Here is a 23,642-nt window from a genome sequence, read left to right on the forward strand (position 1 = left end):
GATGTCACAGCTTCAAACAGGAGGATTTGGACTCTTATTTACTGATATTTATACATCTAGCCTCGGATTGGATAAAAGCAACACGGCTCTACCACTAACCGGAAATGGATGCTTCATCTCCATGAATTACAAGTCTGGAGAAGCTTCAGCTGTGTGTTCGAGTTGGTTAAGCTTCTGTTGAAAAGAGACATTTGCTGCTGATTCTGGACGCTAAACCAACAACAGCCCTCCCAGTTGTAAGTCATAATGGGTGAGTCCAATTCACAGTGTGATGTAGATCTGTCAGGCTTTTCAAATCCTAGAGTTTCACCATCTATTTTCAATCAGACGCTAATGCAGGAGATACAGGTGCTGGCCAGTAAATTAGAATATCATCAAAAGGTTGAAAATATTTCAGTAATTCCATTCAAAACGTGAAACTTGTACATTATATTCATGCAATGCACACAGACCAATGTATTTCCAATGTTCATTACATTTAAATTTGATATTCATAAGTGACAACTAATGAAAACTCCAAATTTGGTATCTCAAAAAATTAGAATATTCTGAAAAGGCTGAATATAGAAGACACCTGCTGCCACTCTAATCAGCTGATTTACTCAAAACACCTGCAAAGGCCTTTAAAAGGTCCCTCAGTCTTGTTTTGAAGGCACCACAATCATGGGGAAGACTTCTGACTTAACAGCTGTCCAAAAGACAATCAGTGACACCTTGCACAAGGAGGGCAAGACACAAAAGGTGATTGCTAAAGAAGCTGGCTGTTCGCAGAGCTCTGTGTCCAAGCACATTAACAGACAGGCGAAGGGACGGAAAAAATGTGGTAGAAAAAAGTGTACAAGCTCTAGGGATAACCGCACCCTGCAGAGAATTGTGACGACAAACCCATTCAAAAATGTGGGGGAGATCCACAAAGAGTGGACTGCAGCTGGAGTCAGCGCTTCAAGAACCACCACGAGGAGACTCATGAAAGACATGGGATTCAGGTGTCGCATTCCGTGTGTCAAGCCACTCCTGAACAAGAAACAGCGCAAGAAGCGTCTCGCCTGGGCCAAGGACAAAAAGGACTGGACTGATGCTGAGTGGTCCAAAGTTATGTTTTCTGATGAAAGCAAGTTCTGCATTTCCTTTGGAAATCAAGGACCCAGAGTCTGGAGGAAGAGCGGAGAAGCACAGAATCCACGTTGCATGAGGTCCAGTGTAAAGTTTCCACCGTCAGTGATGGTGTGGGGTGCCATGTCATCTGCCGGTGTTGGCCCACTCTGTTTCCTGAGGTCCAGGGTCAATGCAGCCGTCTACCAAGAAGTTTTAAAGCACTTCATGCTTCCTGCTGCTGACCAACTTTATGGGGATGCAGACTTCACCTTTCAACAGGACTTGGCACCTGCACACAGTGCCAAAACCACCAGCACCTGGTTCAAGGACCATGGTATCCCTGTCCTTGATTGGCCAGCAAACTCGCCTGACCTTAACCCCATAGAAAATCTATGGGGTATTGTGAAGCGGAGGATGCAATACGCTAGACCCAACAATGCAGAGGAGCTGAAGACGACTATCAGAGCAACCTGGGCTCTCATAACACCTGAGCAGTGCCACAGACTGATCGAGTCCATGCCACGCCGCATTACTGCAGTTATTGAGGCAAAAGGAGCCCCGACTAAGTATTGAGTGCTATACATGCACATTCTTTTCATGTTCATTCTTTTCAGTTGGCCAACATTAGAGAAACAAACATTTTTTCATTGGCCTTTAGAATATTCTAATTTTCTGAGATACCAGATTTGATGTTTTCATTGGTTGTCACCTATAAATATCAAAATTAAACGTAATAAACATCGGAAATACATTGGTCTGTGTGCATTGCATGAATATAATGTACAAGTTTCACGTTTTGAATGGAATTACTGAAATATTTTCAACCTTTTGATGATATTCTAATTTACTGGCCAGCACCTGTAGATGTAGGAGACTATTTTCATGTTCAGCCTGCATTAAAAACTCAGTGACTGATTATAATCAGAAATAATCATTAAAAAATGATTGTCAGTGAACTACACCTTTAAACATTTTCATTGGCTTTTAACATGCATCAAACCCTCTTAACCGGGCTAAGAAAACCCATCTACTTCAGGGTACAATTGTAAAATTTAAAGGTGCAGTGTCTAACAATAAAGACATTTTTCTATAGTGAAATAAAAATAGAAATAAATGAATGAAAAAAATTACTGTGTGCAACATAAACATCAACAATATTTCTGAATTCCAGAAAAAAACTACCTAGCCACATATTTTCCTGAATATTCATCTGGCTTTACCACAGTAGTCTGACGGTTACTGCATCTCCGGACCCAGACGATTTCCAGCCATGTTCCTGAGGATTTCTCATTTATCTAAAAATGGAGGGAGGGGATGAATATGAATAGAAACACAATGTGTGGGTAATGAGGGGTAAATAAAGCCCTGGAAACGCACAGAATGAGCTGATGGCAAGCATGATGTTTGTTTGTAAGGACACTTGGGTGTAGAGGCATTCAGCCCTTAATCAAACTGTCACTCTTGGTTCAGATGAGATGAAGGACGCCAGCTTGAACCTTGATGTGCACATCTCTAAGCTGTATGCAGAATGATGTCACCATCTTTCCTCTTAACATGCCTCCTAGCATCTATTCCCTGTGTGCACTTTGCTTTGCCATCACTCTATCATCCCCTCTCTGTTTCCTTTATGTTTTCATTATCACACCGTTCTCTCTCACACACCTTCATTCTTTTCTCCACACGTCTCCCATCCTGTCCTGTGATCTCTGTGTTTTCTTTGCATCTCTTGACTGCAGCTGTCTGTTCTTTCCCCCACAGGGGTTGTGTGGCGCCAAGACGCCCCATGAGGCAGCAGGCAAAAATTTAAAAAAGGAGAGTGGAGGCTGTGGAAAGAAAGCATAAGCATGCAGCACCAGTCAGGGTCCAGCGGCTGCAGGAGGGGGCTGACTCTAGAGCAGATAGTGATATAGTGAGACAATTTGGAGGATAATTGTGGACATAATCTGCCGTAAGGGACGTATGTGACAAAGGTCACGTCTACAATAGCGTCAAAGCTGCTAAGCTTTAAAAATTATTGGGATACTGTGTCAGTGCCAGTCTGCTGTAAAAACAACGTGGAAGATGGTAATTAGGAGAAACAGCTCCTGTAGTGAAGCCAAATCGTGGATTTGGTGTCATGCTGTCAATGAGCCTGGAATATTTATGGAAATGTTTGTAGCCGATTCATCACTAAAGTCTGTCATAGTAAATTGTGCTCCAACTTTTACTACTACTACTACTATATTATTATTGTTATTATGATGATTATTATTATTATTATTATAGTAATATAAGTGGAGAGCACTATTGAAGGTTAACATATCTTTGAAAATGTGTGTACAAATAAAACATTATTAAACATAATTTACAATATTATGAAAAGTACATGTACATATCAATAACATTGAACTGAAATTATCAATTCATTTCTAAACACTTGAGAGAGACGGGATGCTTTATCATTTTATTAAAGGGTGCTAAAGGAGTGGTCGACTTGTTTAATAAACACATTTTCAGTGGTCTTTAGTAGGAATGAATGCCTTGTAAGTCATTCTTGGGGAGGAGTACACCGGTGCACTGTTTCTCAGACCTATAAGTTTTCCACATCACAGCTGAGTTCAGACTGCAGGTTTAGGAGTCTTATTTCCTGATATTTGGACATCTATCCTTGGATTGGATAACAGCAACGTGACTCTACCACTGACTTGCAACATGGATGTTTTATCTCCATAAATATCAAGTCTGGAGGAGCTTCTGCTGTGTGGTGGTGTTGCTAATGAAAACGGTTAGCTTAACTAGCCAAAATGTATGCTGTTGATTCCCGGACATTAAAACAACAGCCTTCCCTGATGTGAGTCAAGATCAGTGAATGCGTGAAAACAATTCACAGTGTGACAAAGATCTGTGAGGAGTTTCTAATCCTAGAGTTTCACCGTCTATTTTCTATCAGAAGCTAATGCCAGAGATAGGTGTAGGAGACTATTTACATGTTCAGCTTGCATGAAAACCTCAGAATGATCCATAATAAAAAACTGAAAAAAAAAGTAAATAATACTTTTTCAGTCAACCACTCTTTTAATACTAAGCATTCTAACAATGTCTTTCTTATTTAGGTAGAATATTTAATATCACCCGTATATAAAGTAATGTTTAACTAAAAAAAACACCAATCAAAGGTAGTTTGATGAACATTTCACAATAAATGAAGCTAAAAAAAGTTGATTGTAGCTTACCGGAAACCCAAGCTCTGTTTGCGCCACATGTCTGCACTCTGGACAAAAAACACACTGATGTCATCCCACGAGCGTGACGGGACCACCGTGTTTGGTGTTGAACTGTGATGCATCATGCACAAACCAGCGGAAGGATTCAGGAGTCATACTGTATAAGGACCATGGTTGAATTGAGCAGATTTATGTTCACAGCCCAGGGGACAATAAGAGTGTCCCTGCCTGCACCAGGAAACACAGGATGACACAACTAATTCATCTTGGCAGGATCGTGACAGCCGGGCTGGGGAGACTTTGGGAGAGGGGAAACGGTTCTGATGAATGACTTTCAGAGTATGGCTGCTAGCTACAGCAAAGTCTCCCCATCCCAAAAGGCCTGATGGCTCCACTTTGCTGCTCAGAGAGAAATGAATGAAAGGCTCTTGGTAAAATAAATGGTCCCTTTTCCAGTCTGACATTTATTAATGATTTCTTCTTGTAAAACTAAATCTATCTTCTTGTTTTATTAGGTATGGAGGGGAATGTTTTACGCCGGCGCTCAGATTTTTTTCTTCAGCTCCCATGAGTTCACCTGTTAATGACGTTTTAAAGAATATCTTATTTCCCCTACCGTTTCAAGATTTCATGTAATTGTTAAAAATACTGCCTCATCAGACCGATTTAAAGACAATAAAGCTGCTCAAAGAAAATAACAATAGTGTGACAATTACGCTTAAAATCAAACGATTGATTTTCATCGCACACGGTCTCTCTCAGCAGCAAGACCTTTATGTAATGGAGCTAATATCTCTCCCAACAGCAGCTTTATGACTGTAGCTGGGCACTGACTGGTATTCAGATTAAGTGCAGGGTAATGGAAGACATAAACAGAACTTGTTTTATTTCTCTCTTGTAAGTCATGGGAGATAATGAAATCAAGTGTGGTGGCCTTTCAGATACACAACAGTAATAGCCATTTGTCCAGATCTGCCGTGACCTCAAACGGCTAAATCAGCAAGCTTACGAGATACTGAACAGATGCTTTCAGAGCAGGGTGACTGTTTCACCTGCAACGTAAAGTATGCTTGTTTTTATTTTGATACAAAAGCAGATTGGGATTCACATTTTTCTAGGATAAAATGATTATTAAACCAGTTTATTATCTTTTTCACCTATTTTAGAAAAGGCTTTATGAAACCAACTCTGGGGACTTTATGCAAATCTTAAATTAACGTAGGCTGGCAAGCCATCCTATATGTTAATAAATAGTCTGGCGACAACTCACTAACAGCTTAGGTATAGACTTAGAAAAACATACGGCAGCTGTTTACCTTAAAGGCGTAGAACACTAATAAAACATTTAAAAAATTCAGCCACTCTGAGGTTTTCATGCAAGCTGAACATGAAAATAGTCTCCTACACCTATCTCCTGCATCAGCTTCTGATAGAAAATAGACTGTGAAACTCTAGGATTTGAAAATCCTCACAGATCTATGTCACACTGTCACTTAACATTCATGGGCTCACCCATTTTGACTCACGACAAGGAAGGCTGTTGTTGTATTAGCATCCAGAAAACAGCAGAGAATATCTCGACTAGTAGAAGCTAACTGTTAGCAGCTTCACCACAGCATAACTCCTCCAAGCCCATGCTATTTGTGTGGATTAAACATCAATGTTGGAAGTCAGTGGTAGAGTCACATTGATGCTTTCCAATCTGAGGCAAGATGTCCAAATATCAGGAAAGTTTGACTGATAAATGGCCAGAAAAACTACCGGTAGGCACCTCATGCTAGAAAACAATCCGAGCACGCTGAAAGGTAGAATATTAAACTGCCAGTGCAGCGCTAGGACCAATCACAGCAATAATGTCACATGTTCATAGCAATGGAAGTCAGTCGGTGGGGCAGTCCACCGCACACCATGGAAGAAGTGGTGGCTTTCAAGCAGATCACAGAATACCTCTCACAAAACTGTCTACTTGACCCTTACCAATCTGGGTTCAAAAAGGGCCACTCCACTGAAACTGCTCTGTTAGCAGTGACGGAATCCTTAAAAGAAGCTAGAGCGACTGCCAAATCGTCAGTGCTTATCCTGCTCGAATTATCGGGTGCATTTGACACTGTCAACCATGGTTTCCTTTTGTCCACACTCTCTAGCATGGGCATCACAGAGAAAGCACATGCCTGGTTTGAATTGTACCTCACAGGACAATCATTCAGTGTATCTTGGCTTGGACAATCCTCTACCGTGCACCATCTTGCTACAGGAGTCCCCCTGGGCTCTGTACTAGGACCTCTTCTCTTTGCCATATACACCACCTCACTGGGTGAGATCATTCGATCACATGGCTTCTCCTACCACTGCTATGCAGACGACACCCAGCTCTGTCTGTCATTTCCACCGGACAACCACACTGTCTCTGCACAAATGTTAAACTGTCTCTCTGACATATCAAAATGGATGAAATCCCACCATCTCCAACTCAACCTCTCTAAAACTGAACTACTTGTCATCCCAGCAAAACCATCCATACAGCACAATATCTCAATCAAAAATGACTTCCTATCTCTGGCTCCTTCAAAGGCAATTCGAAATCTGGGTGTTGTGATTGATGAACACCTGGCCTTTAAAGATCATGTTGCCTCTGTTGCTCATTCATGCTGCTTTACGCTGTATAACATACAAAAGATCAGACCATACCTAACACAACATGCCACCCAGCTCCTGGTGCAATCTACTGTCATCTCCCGCCTCGATTACTGCAATGCCCTTCTAACTGGTCTTCCAGGCTGTACTATGAGGCCTCTTCAAATGGTCCAGAACGCAACGGCGCATCTGGTCTTCAATCAGCCAAAAAGAGCACACGTCACCCCTCTGTTCTTTGAGCTCCACTGGCTACCGCTAGCTGCACACATCAAATTCAAATAGCTAACACTAGCATACAAAGTCCGAGATGGTACGGCTCCCATCTACCTGAATCCTCTTGCAAAGGCTTACGTCTCGGCCCGGCCGCTCCGGTCATCACAGGATCGTCGGCTAGCAGTGCCTACACCACGCTCAGGACAATCCAGACTCTTCTCATGCATCGTTCCACAAATGTAGAATGACCTATCAAGCACTACCAGAACAGGGGCTTCCTTTTCAATTTTCAAGAAACTCCTGAAGACCCTGCTCTTCAGAGAGCATCTTCTAAACTAGCATCCTCCCTGCACCCGCCCCCCCTCTCTACTGTCCACTCCTTGTTCCCTCCTCTCCATGATTGATGTCAAGTTGTTGTTGTTATTGTTGTTGTTAGCCTCAAGGGCAACATGCCGATTATCACTTGCAAGTCGCTTTGGACAAAAGCGTCTGCTAAATACATAAACATAAACATAAGTAGAAGAAACCCAAGTCTACTTTACGCAAAAGCCATTTTAATCGAAGGCATTTTGAGCCAGCACCATCTTTGTTGTTATGCTCTGTCGCAGCTCTGCCGACAATGTAAAAACTAACAGCTCTGTGGTAACAGTCCAAGGCCTGCCCAGCATCTCTCTAAAACATAGATCACTGTGACTGGCATGGCATAAACTTAGCCAAACCAATAGTATGCTTTGTCTATTTCTATGTTAAGAGTCGTGCTGAAATTTAAAGCTGTGGTTGACTTAAAAAAACTATTTTTAAATATTATTTATGATTATAATTGGCCACTCTGAGATTCTCATGCAGGCTGAACATGAAAATAGTCTCCTACACCTATCTCCTGCACTTGCATGTGATAGAAAATAGATGGTGAAATGCTAGGATTTGCTAATACTCACACTGTGATGTCACACTGTGAATTTGCATTCATGGCATTGCACATCTTGGCTCATGCCCACCCACAGAAAGGCCTTTATACATTTTTTTTGCAGCGAGAAGACAAAGCAGAGACTGTTTTGGTGATAGTGACTTTCCATCATGGCTGAACGTGTTCTGTTAGCCAATCAGAAATGAGGTGTGTGCATATCATTAAAAATAATGAGTAATCCTGAAGTTTTTAGCCCATGTCTGTGTCTCAGACATATTTATAACATCATAGTTTTTTTCTAATGACTCATAAGATGTTAATGTACAAAAAAGAACACTACGTATGAACTGAATAAACAAGTCAACCACACCTTTAAAATTGCTACTTGTACTATTCACGAGAACAGCTTACAAAGACCAAGCTTACAAGTTTCTGTTTATAGAAGAGTTGGAAAAGCAGAAATAAAATCATTCCTGAAATGTTTTTCATGAAAATAAATACTTTTTGCAACAAACACACTTTAAAACCTTGTTAAAGTGCTGGCCAGGGGTAAATATGTTTGTGTGTGTTACATTTCATCTCAAGGAGATGTCAGACATGCACTGAATGGAGGACTGGAGGAGATGTGTTGATCTTTCTTCAGCTGTCTGAAGAACTGAAATGCTGACTCAAATAAACAAAGAGAAAGTTCAAACAGACAGCACTAAGCTAAATGCTGGATTGAACCATAATGGGATCTTTCACTCAGATTTATTTATTTTTTTATATGCAGTATTAATTCTCTGAAAAAACATTTACTGAAAGCAACGTGATGGGTGATCCCTTCACTGAGAGTGCCTATATATGTATAAAAGGAGTCAGCACACACATTAATTACTGCAGTGATTTATTTACTTTCTACTTCTTAATAACTTCTGCTCTGAACCTGGCGGAGCAATTATACCCCAATACAAACCTGTGAATGAATAAGGAGGTGTGGGGGTTTAATAGACGGGGCATGTCTTCCTGCCGGTGTCGGTAATTCTCTCTCCGTGTGCTTCTTAAGCTGCTGTTATTGGTGTTAAGATTTGCAACAGCTGTGGGTATTAGGTTGTGGGTCTGAATAATGCAATCAGCCCTGCTCTTGTGCTGCCCAAAGGTGAACGCTCTAGAGCTGCAGACAACTGCTCCTCAGATAAAGCAGTGATACACTGATTTCTCAGTCTGAACAGGATCTACTAACATCGGCTCAGGATGGTTTGTTTGGAGATTTGATTGTTACAGTTTAGAGCAGGTGCCTGCTGCTGTTCAAGGTGTTACAAAGGAACTGAGAAGGTGTGTGTGTGCTTGCATGAAAAGAGAGAAAGAATGATTTCATCGGGACATAATCTAAAAGCTACATTTTCCAGAAGTGCGCGGCCTGATTTGAACTTTGATCAAACCTTTATTCAGTATAAAAACTGCTAGTTTTCACTACAGCATATCTATATATAGCGAAACATGTCTTGTTTGTACTATAGGTGTCACAGGAAATGTTGGGGGGGGGGGGGGGGGGGGGGGGGGGGGGACTGGGAAATTGCAAAGGCCCAGTCCTCTCAGCCGTTGTGGCTCCAGATAAAATCTGCCCTTTCGGGACTTTTCTAAGACCATTTCAGCAGTGAGTGGCATCTCTGACCAGTGTCAAAAGACATCTATGGACATTAATAACATAAAAAAAATAATTATTCCTAATATATGCTGTAATTTAACCCATTCAGGGAACAGGGAGAGCAGCCGTGATGTAAAAAGAAGCATTAAACGACCAACATGGTTTTAACAGTGCTCTGTGAGACCACAAAACAACATAAATTGCAGCATTGTGGATGATTTCTGCTGCGTTTTTTAGTGTTGGAAATTTAGAAACAGCGATTTTAAAGTGGCATCAACTCTGCTTATTCTTATTTTTCTTCTATTCTGCTTCACCAGCAACTCTTTCATTTTTACAAATGCCAGTTAGCTACATCTGCTGATGTAATCTCTCACTGAGTTATAAATATCTAATATATCTAAAATATTCCCACACAGGAGATTTCAACCACCCCCGAGGTGGAAAGGGAGCCATCCCAGGTTGCCCCAGGTTCTGCTTCTGTTGTGTGCATGCGTTCAGTTTCACTTTTGTCTTTGTCTGTGCGGTGGCGCTATAGTTTTTTGTTTTTTATAGGTGGCGTTAGAGACATTTTACAGTGGGCCAACAAGGATTAATAGTCAAACCGGTTAATCCCTGCAACCCTAGTGGAAACACGCCACAGCCACCGTTTGTTCGTCCCACTGGGTGGAGTTCAGCACTGCGGACAGCGGCTGTGTCTGCTACACTTTGCTCCTTTCTGTTCAGCACCACGGTCAGTGGTACACTAAGTATGAGCTTCCACCCTTCTTCCTTGGTGTGGCTGGGGCAGCTTGTCCGAGTTGCCCTTTTGACACCCTGCCAGTTGCCGAGTGCTCAGATCAATGTCGTTTTCTCCAGATATCTCCATGTCGAAATATTAGTGATCTTAGAAAACTTGATTGTCAGTGCTTTAGAAAACTTGTGAAGTTTGTTTTAAATTTGTTTGATTGTAGTGTTCCCTTTGTGTATTTTACATTAGTGCAATTCTTGTTGATAAGTGCTACCGTGCAGAACACCACTTGCTTTAGGTTAATTTAACCATTTAGTTTAACTAAAGGGATACTATGCAATGTTTTAATATTTTACATAATTTTCTTGAGCCAGTTAGTGTAAAAAAATGACCCTTTACTGCCAAGCGTGCCTTTAAGATTTCCAGTGTTTTCTCTTTTCAGTGTTATTTCAGCTAGTTATTTGAAGGCCATCTAGCCTAAAAGTATTTTGTGTTAAATATCTATTTTATATTAATATTTGTAATTAAAAACACATTTTCTGGGGAGATCTTAAAGAGTATTTTAAGGATGTACAAATAGGGTCAATCATCCCCCACAGCCCCCCTGTGAATCTGTCCCTGGTTCCAGTACACATTTTACTCTGCTGCTTCTGTGTTTGTATTTAGCTTGATTATGCATAAGTGAGGTGATTTTTAGTTTATTTCAAGAACAACTTTGGCACTAAAAACACATTATGGCAGCACCAGTAAACAGTATATTGCTTTCCATTTGCAAAAGAAGACAATATCTGCTGAAGAAGGCGTGCACACAGCAGATGCAGTCATCTAAGAAAACATGAAGAAAGTGAAGAAGAAACCCAGTTCAGCAACACAAGTACTCTGGTCTTAAGGTGTTTTCTGCTTGCACACACAAACTACACACAGAAACAATTTAAATATCTATTTGCCTGTGCACTGGCAACAGGATTAGAATGGATGACACTCAGCAGTAGAAAATTATTTTTTTCTCAAAATTGATTAGCAAATCTGCCTCCAGCTCCACAAACACATCAGCCCACACAGATACATGTTGACTCGGAGAGGGCAGTTCAAAGAGAAAACTGGAGAAAAACATTCAGAGTCCAGTGCCCTTAAGAGAACACAACCTTTTCTCCTCACAGAGCCTCTGACATTCCTTCTGTCATCTGGAGCAAAACCATTTTTGGCAGTTGTGGTATTAAGAACAGGAATCAGTCCTTTTGGAGGCCATCAGGGCCCTCTCATCAGCCTAATTAGCTCCTCCTAAGTGGCTAATAGCCCTCTATGGGGCAATTGTCATATGTCTTTTTTCATTCATAATTGCTCCAACACTGCTGCGGTTTCTCTCATTTTAACATCGTTAGGAGTCATTCATCTTCGTCTGTGAGTGAAATGAAAGTTATATCCTATCATTTATGTCACTTTATTGAATAATTAGCAATTTGATACAAAGTGATGGCTTATAATAAATAGAAGTAGCGATGTATCAGTCTAATTTATAAGGCTCCAGCTTGAATACCATCAGAGTGTGCTGGTACCTTTAGTCGGCTGCATCCCCAGAAGCAGGGAGAGGAGTTTAATTGAAATGGTTGCATCTGAAAATGCATGATTAAGAGACATCCCAGTGACAGAGCACCACAGTGTCTCTTCTACTCATGGACTTTGTGGGTTCAGATGAGAAAAAGAGACCTGAGAATAAAAGAGGGGTACATCTCTGCCAAGGCTGTCGACACTGATCAGATCTCGGCTCGTGTTTGATTTGTAATATTTATTTTCTTAATCCCCAAAACACACAAAAGGAGCTTAAATCCAAGAGGAAAACTGTTCCTTTCAGAAATGAAAATGACTGTGTTTGTGCTGGCAGTGCTCCAGCTGCTACGTGGAGCTTTAAACGAAGAGTGGTCACTGGAGACAAGCAGCTCTGATGCTGTACGGCCGTGGGAATCAATGAGTTTTTTAAAGAGGAGATTAAGCCCATTTCTGAGGGATTACTTGTAAACAACAAGGATAAAAAGAACAGCATGCAGCCTCTCGGTGCCAGAAACTCCACGAGAGGGAGTTTAACTTCAGAAACTATTGAGTAACACTGCCCCCTTGTGATCACTCTTTGATATTGTGGCTGTTCCGAGGAGATGAAACAGCAGTCGACTCACTTTGATGCATTAGATGCAATGAGGTGTGCAGAAAAAAAAAATAAAATAAAAAGATTTAAAACTAGAATAATTTTTGAAGCTCTCTGCACAAACATGCTCAACTCTCACACTCTCAACTCCTCTCGTACGAACAGGAAATAATGATTTTGAGGAACAGAAAATCACAGCAGTCTGAATTTGAGTGACAGTATGAATAATTAATATTGCCACGCTGTCACCTCTGACAGGGGTGGAAGCTTATCGGCAGAGCATGCTTTTAATGACCTCTTTCAGACAGGACCCATTCTTGTGTTGCTCATATCTTTAACCCAAAATGGGAAACCCACTGTTTCTGTTAATTTTCCTCTTGCTTGATAAAACACAGCAGGGAAGAAGAAACAATCTCACTCAAGTATGTGCAAACCGCAGACTTTGATTAGGTGGAGCACATAAGTCTGCAGATGCATGAAGCTTTCACCAGCATGCATTGAGTATTGCACTACCACAACAGCAAAAACGTAAAAGAAGTACATTTAAGTCCTACATTGGAAGGCAAATAAACACCCAGGTTATTTATGTAGGATGGAGCGACGGTGCACACACACACATCTGAAACACACACTGATATCTTTATTGATTCAACTTTCGCTTTTTCTTTTACTAACTTCTAATTCACCCTAGCGTGAGCTTGGGGATAATTATGTTACACTGCTGGAGCTCCACTGGTTGCTTAAAATCACTGCTGAACCATAACCATAAGACTGACAGTTCAGAGCCAGATGGTGAGCCCAGTGCTTGCATTGCATTTTTACATTTTGGAAATGATCCCCCTCGTTTTTCCTCTGCCTATCTGTCAGTCTGGTAGAGACTGCACACAGACTGAAGTTCTTGAGGAGACAAGAGAAGGGTGTAATCAGAGCTGCTGGGTGATCCCATTGACAATGCTGAGTTTGGGAGAAAGTCAAGCTGCATCTAATGGGCATGGAGCTGAAACTGGAAGCGGGGATTTGGATCGCTGCTCCAAGGGAGGGCTCACATTCTGCTCCAGGTCAGAAATGCTGCAATCTGAACCGACTCTATCCAAGCTTCTCTTATTGACCCAGCTCTCAGCTACAGATTATTGCAGCATGTGCATGTATGCAAAGACACTTTAGTTTCAAATATACAAAAGGGTGAGGGGGGGAGAGATTGTGGAGCGACCAAAAAAAAAAAATAAAAAAAATAAAAATAAGCCTCAGGGACTGATAGAGACGGAAAGTAATCAATCTGTTCACCTCTTCTTCTTTAAACATCAGCAGAGGGGTTCGGCCGAGTTGCGGTGCCTCCTTGGGAGGTATAATAAACAGGCAGTAGCAGGAGTACACGACCCACTGGTGTTGCCAATTGCCACATTATGCAAAATAAATGCACTCTATTGATTTGTTGTCCAGGAGGAAAATAAAACAGGAATACATTAATAGATGCAAAGTGCCTCGACCTGCTTTTAGCCAAGGACATAGTGAATGTGTAGTATGCTAATCTCTGTTCATGCACGAGTCACTTACAAATGTTAAACATCTTTTTTATACAGTTTCTCCCAGACTGCATCATCTGTGTTTGTTCATGCTGAGTTCCGGAAATAACGTTTGACAGATCGAAACGGGGCAAATTTATGTTTTCAATCAATATTAGGCTTAGAGTATGACTTGCTTGTTTACTTCCATATCTGACTTATGCAGCACTCACAGTAATCAGAGAGTGCAATTAAAAATGTCCACCATCATTTAACTCATTCAATAAAAAAATGCATGCAAGCCAGTTGATAAAGGTTTGGTTTCAAAAAGTCAGTGCAACACTTTTCTGTCAACTACAAGATGAACCTAAAGACAAGATCAGGCACAATTCTGCATCATAAACGGAGTCCTGTTTAATCAACAGTCACAGACGCTGCTCAGATCTGCTGTAAAAAATGGTCTTAATGTGATGACTGATAAGATGGTGATGATGGCTCATTAGACCGGACAACTGAAAATCCTTTGGCTGAAGATGAAAACATTTAAAGGGAACATTGCATGACTCCTTTCATTTTAAGTTAAGTTTCTTAACTTAATAGTTCTATGATAGATGAAAACCATGTTCATAAAGTTTTTGCACTAAATCCTTCTTACATAAAGCAATTTCAGCTGTTTTATTCTTGGCAGTGACAGTACCTTCAAGAATGAGCCATTTCAGGGCTCTGTCACTTTAAGAAAAGCAGCTAGAGCTGGCAACGCCCACCCATCCGTCACTCAGGCTGCTCTAAGCTGAGAAGCTCTGAGGAGGGGCTCCTCCATTCCTCCATCAGCAACTCTCTCTTGCATGTGAGAAGTGGTTCTTTGCTAACTTCCCCATGTTGGTGACATCACAAATAGGGAAGCTCGTCTTAGGCACATAATTCATTTCACAATTGACATTCATTCAACCAGCCACTGACAGAAAACAGATGGTCAGCTTTTTTCATGTTTAAAGTGCTAGTGAGGGTGTAGAGACAGCACAAAAGGACGCAAAAGGTGAGTTTTGCATTAAGCAAAAATACTGTAAAAGGTGTGTATTATAGGCCTTTTTATAGAAATACAAATATAAAAGTATTTGCATTAAAAAAATTGCATTTGTGTGGCTTGCGAGGGCTTTTAGCTTGATGGTTTTGGTTCATGTATTGAAACATTTAGACATCCCTGATCTAAAGAAGAGAAAACTACCACAACAAGCTTTGTGCTTGTAAAACAAAAGAAGAAGAGTAACAAATAAACAAGCAAAAGACCAGTAAATAAATCAACAAATCTCTCTTGATCAGGGTGCAGGCTTTCTTGTTTACATTCATTGCAAATATCCAGGTAAAAAACCTAAGAAGTGCTTATTTTTATTAAATCAGAACAAATTAGTATCCATGACCAACTTAAATCTACCATTAATTTGGAACACAAGGGTTACAGCATGTGCTTTGAATGTGATGGGACTTGTTGGGACTATTCGATTTACAGATTTTAAGAAAGGCCCCAAATGTGGTATAAATACAACTAGAGACACACAGTAGTTACACAGCACAAGGACACCCCCCCCCCAACAACAACAACAACAACAACAAAAAGGAACTCACCAAATAAAAACAGCCAGATATATTCTCAAAGCATCACTTTTAACCAGAAATGCATTTAAATGCTTCCAAGGCAGCATAAAATAAATAATTTCAAGACACACACACACAAACACACACACACACACAAACACACACACACACACACACACACACGCACGCACGCACGCACGCACGCACGCACACACACACACACACCCACACACGCACACACACACACCACTCAGAGGAGCTGAAGTAACGATCAATGATTATATCTGTAGGAGGCTGTAATGTAGAAGTGTTCAGGCTAAACTGACAATAGCTATAATTAATCCTATTAGACCTGACAGGGAAATGATTGCCTGTCATTTCTGTTGGTCGGACCACTAATCGCTGCTCGCATTTCTATCAGAAAACAGTAAACAAAACTCAAACACTGTGGAAAACATTTAACATGCTGTACACATCTTCTGAGTGTGTTAAACAAAAATATCAGACACTTTGTTTACCTTTTATCATAGAATCAGATTCAGATAAATTAAAAACCTTCACAATGTAAAATATAAAATATACAAATAACATTCTCTAATAATTTTTTAATTTAGACTCTTTTATATGTTGGACCATCCTGAGTGATCAAAGTCAAACTCAAGGTGAGAAAATCTGATGATGAGAATGAGCCTTAAACTGCACCACAGCCATAAAGCCTGCTTTTAAGAGAAATCATGTCAGAGGTCCCATCCCATAATAATAAAGTGTCCCACTCCAGTGAAGTCACTGAACTCTTTTACTCATTTTTTATCAAGATGACAGCTGGCTCTGACTCACTGAAGGGACACTGACCTTAAACGCCTCTCTTTTTTCCATTCGTCACCCAGTGGGAACCTTTTAAAGCTTTGGTTGAATAAAAGTCAAGTTAAAGAATTTCCCTTTTTTTGACAGCAAAACGTGCCAAATATTAATAAAGTTTTAAGGGAATAACAGCTCTGCATGATTATTTATTTGGTTGAAGCAGACTCATTTCACTACAGAAACTCAGACTTCTATTATAAGAACTTTTGTGAGACACATCCTCATGTATTAAGATTAAAAGTAAGGAAAAGTAAGATTACATCTTTACCTTCTATTCATCCACCTTCACCTGCTCATCTTTATCAGGTAAAGCCAGTTTTTTGCTTTCAAGTGTGAGAAAACAGTTAACAGCCTTTTAGTTTAAACAGCAAGTCACCCTCAAATCAACTTTTTTTGCTAATAAACTATATAAACTAGTGTCTAATTGTGCTGTAGACAAGTGTAGTCAATAGTTTGGCAATTTAGTGCATTTTAGTTAACCCTCTCAGCCTCAAAATAAGTTTTGATAAAAGGACGAACAACTAAGTCCATCAGGGGTACTTCTGAGTTAAAAAATGTTCATGAAATACGTATGTGGAGAAACCAGGTAGGTAGGTTTTAACGTTGCCAATCTGCAACGCCTGCCTCCAGAGGGTTAAAATTTAAATGTTCTGCCTAAAACAGTCAGTGTTGTTGCACCATCTTCAGGTAAAAACTCTGCGCTGCATGTGAATTAGGGCTGCACAATATATCGCGAATATATCCTTATCGAGATGCCAGCATGCACAATGTGCATATCACAAAGAACAGATAAATATCGCAATGAATGGTCAGCTCAAATGTTTGCTACACATAATGCATTCTGTCAATGAAACGGAAGCATGATGTTTTTTAACAAATCAAACCGAGCTCTTCGCCCATTTGGCCAATTAGGTGGGTTCTCATAGGTTAGATGTCCGCCCCAGAGGCGGACGACACTTCATTCTGATGGTTAGGAAACACCTAAGTTAGCTTAGTTCTGCTCTTTTTGCTGATTCTGCTTTTCCCGGGATCCACTGATTGCCTTTTCTTGTTCATTTTCTTTTTCCCTTTCCTCACATCTTTTGCTTTTCTCATTTTTATGATTTTTTGTAAATTTTTCTCTGTTTTTGATTATTTTTGTTCCTGAGTTAAAGGGACTATATGGAAGTTTGACAGTCAAAACATGTATAGAAATAATACATTTCTTCTTAATACATTCTCCTGCAATGCCCTGGTCCTGTAGAATGAGCCCTGGCATTTTTACTGAGATTGCCAGTTTTTCTGTAAAATCAAAAAGAGAGATGCTCCGGTCGAGCAGGCTGCTTCATGCGTGTTCATGCTCAGGCATCGCTCGTAGCATTTGCTATCTGTAGCTTTAGCAGCAGAGAGAGAGGCAGTGTCAACTCAGCAACTTTGTCACTGTTCCTAACGCCTAGTGATGAACCTAGCTGCATTTCTGAGGACCCTTAGCTACTTTCTTCTAGATATTTCCTGCAAATTAGCAACAAAATAGCCATTTTTGCTCCAAACCGTTCTTTGGATTGACGTTGTTTCAGCTGTCACCAAGGATATAAATGTTACAGATACAAAGAACAGTGCTTTAGCTCACTTAGTAAGATGTCTGACTCTCCTGTAGGAGACCTGGGTTCGCTTCCGGGTGTGAACATAGTTTGTTATTTGGAGTTTCTTTTTTACATTAATGATAATTTTTTTACAGTAATAAGATGCCCAAACTTTTATTTGAGACTCGCCGAAAGGCATTGAATTCACGGATAAAAAAGATGTGGGTTCAACTTTCATTTTGGAACAATTTTTCAAGCAAGGTAAGTGAATGATCTGAGCATGCAGGAGGACTGACCCATCATAAACCTTTGTCTGCTGTGCTGAAGAGACAGGTACAGAACAAAATTATTTAATTAATTAGCTGCATGTTATCCAGTCCTCTGTCCTCCGGGCCACACACACACACACACACACACACAGACACACACACACACACACACACACACACACACACACACACACACACACACACACACACACACACACACACACACACACACACACACACACACACAGACACACACAGACACTGCACGTTCGGCCGGCCAACGAGAAGGTGCAGCTGCGGAGACAGAGGCACATTATTTTTATTAATTTGCTGTGTTCTTCTGTCCTCCGGGCCACACACACACACAAACACACACAAACACACACACACACACACACACACACACACACACACACACACACACACACACACACACACACGGGACTGTCTCAGCTGTTATTTTCGGTAAGGAGTGAGCACATACAGCATGCGCGCCTCGTGCACGAGCCTACTTTTGAAGCTGCCATTACGCTTTTGGCCTGAGGGGGCAATCGCGAGCATAAAAATTCAAAAGTCCGAAAAGTCCCTTTAAGTTTTTATTTATCGCAAGTAATATCATCATCGCACTATTAATCACTGTTATCGCATATTGCGGGTTTTTCTAATATCGTGCAGCCCTAATGTGAATTTAAATCTACCATCACTATTGGCTAAGAGGTACACTGTGATGTTAGCTGGTACATTATGATGTCACACTGTTGTTGTGATCCTGTGTGTGTGTGGATTTGTAAGCGGCTCCAGTAAATCTGGGAGAGTTTTACCTGTGCATATTATTTACAAATAATATGCACCTAACAGTTATTTCAGTTGATGCTTAAAATTTTTAGACTGTCCACAAAAACGGTTAGGATTTATAATTTTCTTTATGGTGTGTGTACAAAATTATTTTTAGCTTTAAAATTATTCCTAGATTAAAGGAGAAGAATTTGTTTCATTAAAGGCGGTAATAGGGTGGCCAAAAAATTTCTAGGGGTGGCCATGGTCTCCCCCCGACCACCCCGTGTGGGCACCACTGTCTATGAATCCAATGACTCCTAAGATTTAGTGATTTCATTAAAAAACTGTGAACAAATCTTGTTTATTTTACATTCCAAGAAGCATTTTCTTCACCCAATAAAATAAATTTATATAAAAGGTAAGTATCAAAAATACTAATTTTTCTAAATTTATTAATATAAAACTTAAAAAAAAAAATGATTAAAAGTGAACTATTTCAAGAAAATGCATCATATTGTTGGTGAATTCTTTGAAACAGCAAGTGGGTGTGTGCACATTCACACCAATGCAACAGCAACCCAAGCACAAACATTAGCAGTCTGCCCATATCTGTCCACGAAAGGTCAGAGAGATCGACAGACCAACAGCTGGATATTGCCACGCTTCTTGGCAATTCAGTATTTCACTCAGGTGCTGCCGTTTGGGTGCAGTCAGAGAAACGCAAAGGGCAGCAGTCACATAAAAACACAAAAACAAAAATCAAGTAGGAAGGTCTTTGAGCAAGCAGCAGCTTTGAGCCTCCTGAGCAACATGATTACCAGTTAAATTCAATAGCAGCCCCTTTCAGTTATGCTGTTTATGCTAGCTCTTTTACATTTATAATAAAATTTGTTTTATGCTGAAACATCAACTTAAAGAAAAACATTTTTATTTACAGGTTTGGATTGTCGGCTTCCTTCTACATTAGTAGTGGATGACGGTTACAGTTTTGGGTGTGAGTTTAACTCCATGACCTAATAACCATCAGTCAAAATGATCTAGTCCCTCAAATGCAAAATAATTACCTTACACTGATAAATCACAAATTAAATAAATGCATCATTTTCTGTGGGGTTTTAGGTGTCATTTACCTCTCTGAAGTCATTAGGCCCACACTCCTTGCCAGCGTAGTTGCACTCCAGCAGCATGTCTTCCATGCGATGCCGGGTTCGGCTGAAGAACTCATCCAGGCTAAAGCGTGAGCCCAGCGGACGATCCGGCTCTGGCGCCACCTGAAACCCGGGTGCCATGCCTTCCTCGAAGCCCAACAGGGCGCTCGTAAAAATCAGGTCGCTGTAGCTCATCTGAGACTTCCGGATAAAGTTGTAATTGCATATGGTGATGGCAGGAAAGATCTTCATGTTGGCAACCCTCTCATCCAGCATGGTGATGTGGTCATACTGGAAATAGTAATTAACCCTGTCGTACACCTGGTACAGGAAAGCGAACAGTGCGAGGTTGAAGACCACCGCCCACAAACCTTGGCGAACTCCAAACTTCTTGTCCTCTACAAACACATGGTTGGCTCCATGGAGCGAGCAACCACCAAAGAAAGTGGCCAGGTCATCCACATCACTCCCGATGTCCTCCTCCTCGCTGTCATTGTCCACCTGACTGGATTTGTCCAGGCAGTCCTGTGAGCCCCCTTCACCGTAGTCCTTCTGCATACGCTTGTAATAGTCATCAAAGCCATCTTTACAGTATCCTCTGCAGGGTTCATCATCCGTCGAGAAGGAGATGGTGCACATGATCCGGAGAGGCATGGTGGTGAGTAGTAAAATGGGCGAGATGAGAAAGAAACAAGGCTGAGTCCTGAAAAAGTCAAAAAAGGACTAAAGATCTTCTACTAATGGTTGAAGTCAGATACAGAACACAAAAACACGAATGTATAGAGCCAATCAAACCCAATTGCCCCTAAACAAAGCCAAAAGGTCCTCTAAAAACAAGAAGCTTGGACTGAAAGGCCGACTTTGCACCAATCACATGCACAGTGATGCCCTGCCTTGGTTTGTCCTTGTGAGATGCGGTTAGATCCATCCCTTCAAGTTATTTTGAAATGAGCAAGAAAGAAACCAAAGGAGGGGGGAGAATGAGGAAGAAAGTGAGGCCATGAGGGTGCGGGACACAGGATCCTCCCACAGGACCCGGCTAAAGATCAGAGTTTCACTATTTACAAAAACAAAGGGCTTGACACAGAGCACCGGAGCTGGAATTTAGAGCTGCGAAAGCACTAAACAAAATGCTGATTTTACAGTTCAGACCGTCCTCCTCTTTCCTTAAATGAAACGATCTCAGCACGACTGTGTAATCAAATTCTTTTGGTTTTACCGATCCCACCACTGGAACGTCTGAGTAGATAAAGTAAAACAGCGGTGTCACTGTGAGGTCTTCTCTTTTAACGAGCTTTAGGAAAGTTGAGGAAAAGAGAGTGCTGAGGTCATGTGTGATGGCTAATCAAGACATAAGCTATTAGGGAGCAGACACCACGTTGAAAGGTCGAGAAATTTAATCAGGACTTCCATCCGCTCTGCGTTATTAGAATGTAATAGCTCGTTTGACCAACAAATATGACTGGAATTACATAACCCTGACAGAGCTGAGAGCAATTCTGTGGAAAGCAGATTAAGTGAAAGCAAATACGTACAAGCAGTGGAGAAGAAAACATCTTAAACAAACCCTCTCATGATTGAATGTGGAGATAAATGCAGATTCCCAGAGGTGATGCTAGCTGGGATGTGAAAAGGTAATACATGAGTCTGATCCATCTGTATTGATCTGAGCTCCATTAAACAGGCTGAGATTATTTTCAGAAATACGGTGGGGCCAGAAAATGAAACGTTAGACGCTTCAGGGATGACAGGAGTCTTTACAATGAAAACCTGATGATAGCATAGGAGACCTTCAAGGAGCCGCATTAGATGTGTAAAACCAATACAAAACACGTTATCTGGACTGATGCTTTTTGTTAATCTGTTAAACTGTAGCTTGCCTTGAAGCAAAAGAGGTGAATATGTGAGAGGATGAGAAAGGCAGCAGACTTGGTCAATATGTGTTTAGCTGCAGCTGTGAAGACCGAACAAACACGCTTGGCCTTAATCAAACTTGATCTTGGTTCTCGCTCTACACCCGGGTGGCCAGCGGTTCTTGAATATGTATTAGTGATCAGCAGATAGCCTTCGGCTTCCATCCCGACCTAACAAGAAGGTCACGGAGCTCCCTGGGCTGCAGCCCCAAGCCCTCGGAGAGGCGCAGCTGCATGAATATTCACACACATTATTACAAGTTGCACAACTGTGACAATTACGAAACTCCTGGGGAGGAGATTTAATTGTGCACGGCAGATCAGTGACCCACCTAACCCTGGTTTAATTATTCTGTCACCTGTGTGTTAAAAAAAATGAAAAAGCATATGTCCTGTTACATTCAACTCAGTCATGTTCCGATGGATGCACACTTTAATCCACAAGGGGGCGACAGCAGCACATCTAATCCTGTAGCTTTTCCTCTGGGTGGAACACATGATCAGTGGAAATTGTAAATATTAAAAAAAAAAGGTGGAAAAAATGGTTAAAAAATGGGGTGACACAACTTAACTTGATGGATTTGTTAAAGAGGAGAACTGATAAAGCGAAGAAAAAGTTAAACAATTATAAATAAAAGCAATGAGACTGTAAATTATTAGTTTAAGCAGAAGCAAAATGACCAAATCTTTCAGATTTAAGCTTGAAAAAAGTAAAAAGTAGTATAAAAAGATGCAATATTTGATTACTTATAATTCAAAAGAAGGAATAAAACCCTCCCACGCTCTTTTGTTTCATCAGGTTTGAGCGTGTTTACAGAAAAAATAAAATATTCACACAGAAAAAGGAGGGAAATAACTAGTTTTAGACCCTTTCTTAGTATCGGGTCAAAAGGTGGCAGTGCTGCGTTACGGCGTGAGTGTCATGGGTCACAGCCACGGCTCGCACCCCTGGGGCTGAGATTTCAACAAGGCCGCGCGTTTTGCCATGGTCAGAGAAAAGCGCAGGGCAGATGAGACAGAAGGGTTTAACGCTCCCTTTCAAGTCCCTCTCACCAGCTCCGCTCACAGCCAGGATCGACCTGGCGTTGCCATGGATACATCCTGGCCGTCAGCAAGAGAGGATGCACAAAGCCCATTACTCAGAGCGTGCATACAGTCACACACACACACACACACACACACACACACACACACACACACACACACACACACACACTAAGAAAACACAGGAAACTACACACACATGTAGATGAGACTGGACGCATGCTGCTTTCTGATAATTTATGCTTCTCTTACAAACCTGACTTGAGTTTGGATTTAAAAACAACTGTCGTAAAAACACAAACTGTGCATATCAGAACAACGAGCTCTCTCTCTCTCACACACACACACACACACACACACACACACACACACACACACACACACACACACACACACACACACACACACTAAGAAAACACAGGAAACT

At 41.0% G+C, this 23,642-nt stretch overlaps 1 protein-coding gene across 2 annotated transcripts in view; it reads right to left on the bottom strand.

Annotated features, from left to right (window-relative positions):
• asic1b (acid-sensing (proton-gated) ion channel 1b) overlaps positions 1 to 23,642 on the bottom strand; it is a 279,883-nt gene that overhangs the window by 68,466 nt on the left and 187,775 nt on the right. The window contains exon 1 of one of the 2 annotated variants that reach the window (XM_054751934.2): positions 20,241 to 21,056. The exons of the other annotated variant lie outside the window; for it this stretch is intronic. Coding sequence (XP_054607909.1) covers positions 20,241 to 20,912 — 672 coding nt within the window. The 5' untranslated portion in view covers positions 20,913 to 21,056. Of the gene's footprint in view, positions 1 to 20,240; positions 21,057 to 23,642 lie in introns of those variants that run through there. 2 annotated transcript variants of the gene reach the window in all.

This window comes from Nothobranchius furzeri, chromosome 3 (genome assembly GCF_043380555.1).
Source record: "Nothobranchius furzeri strain GRZ-AD chromosome 3, NfurGRZ-RIMD1, whole genome shotgun sequence".
Classification (NCBI taxonomy): Eukaryota; Metazoa; Chordata; class Actinopteri; order Cyprinodontiformes; family Nothobranchiidae; genus Nothobranchius; species Nothobranchius furzeri.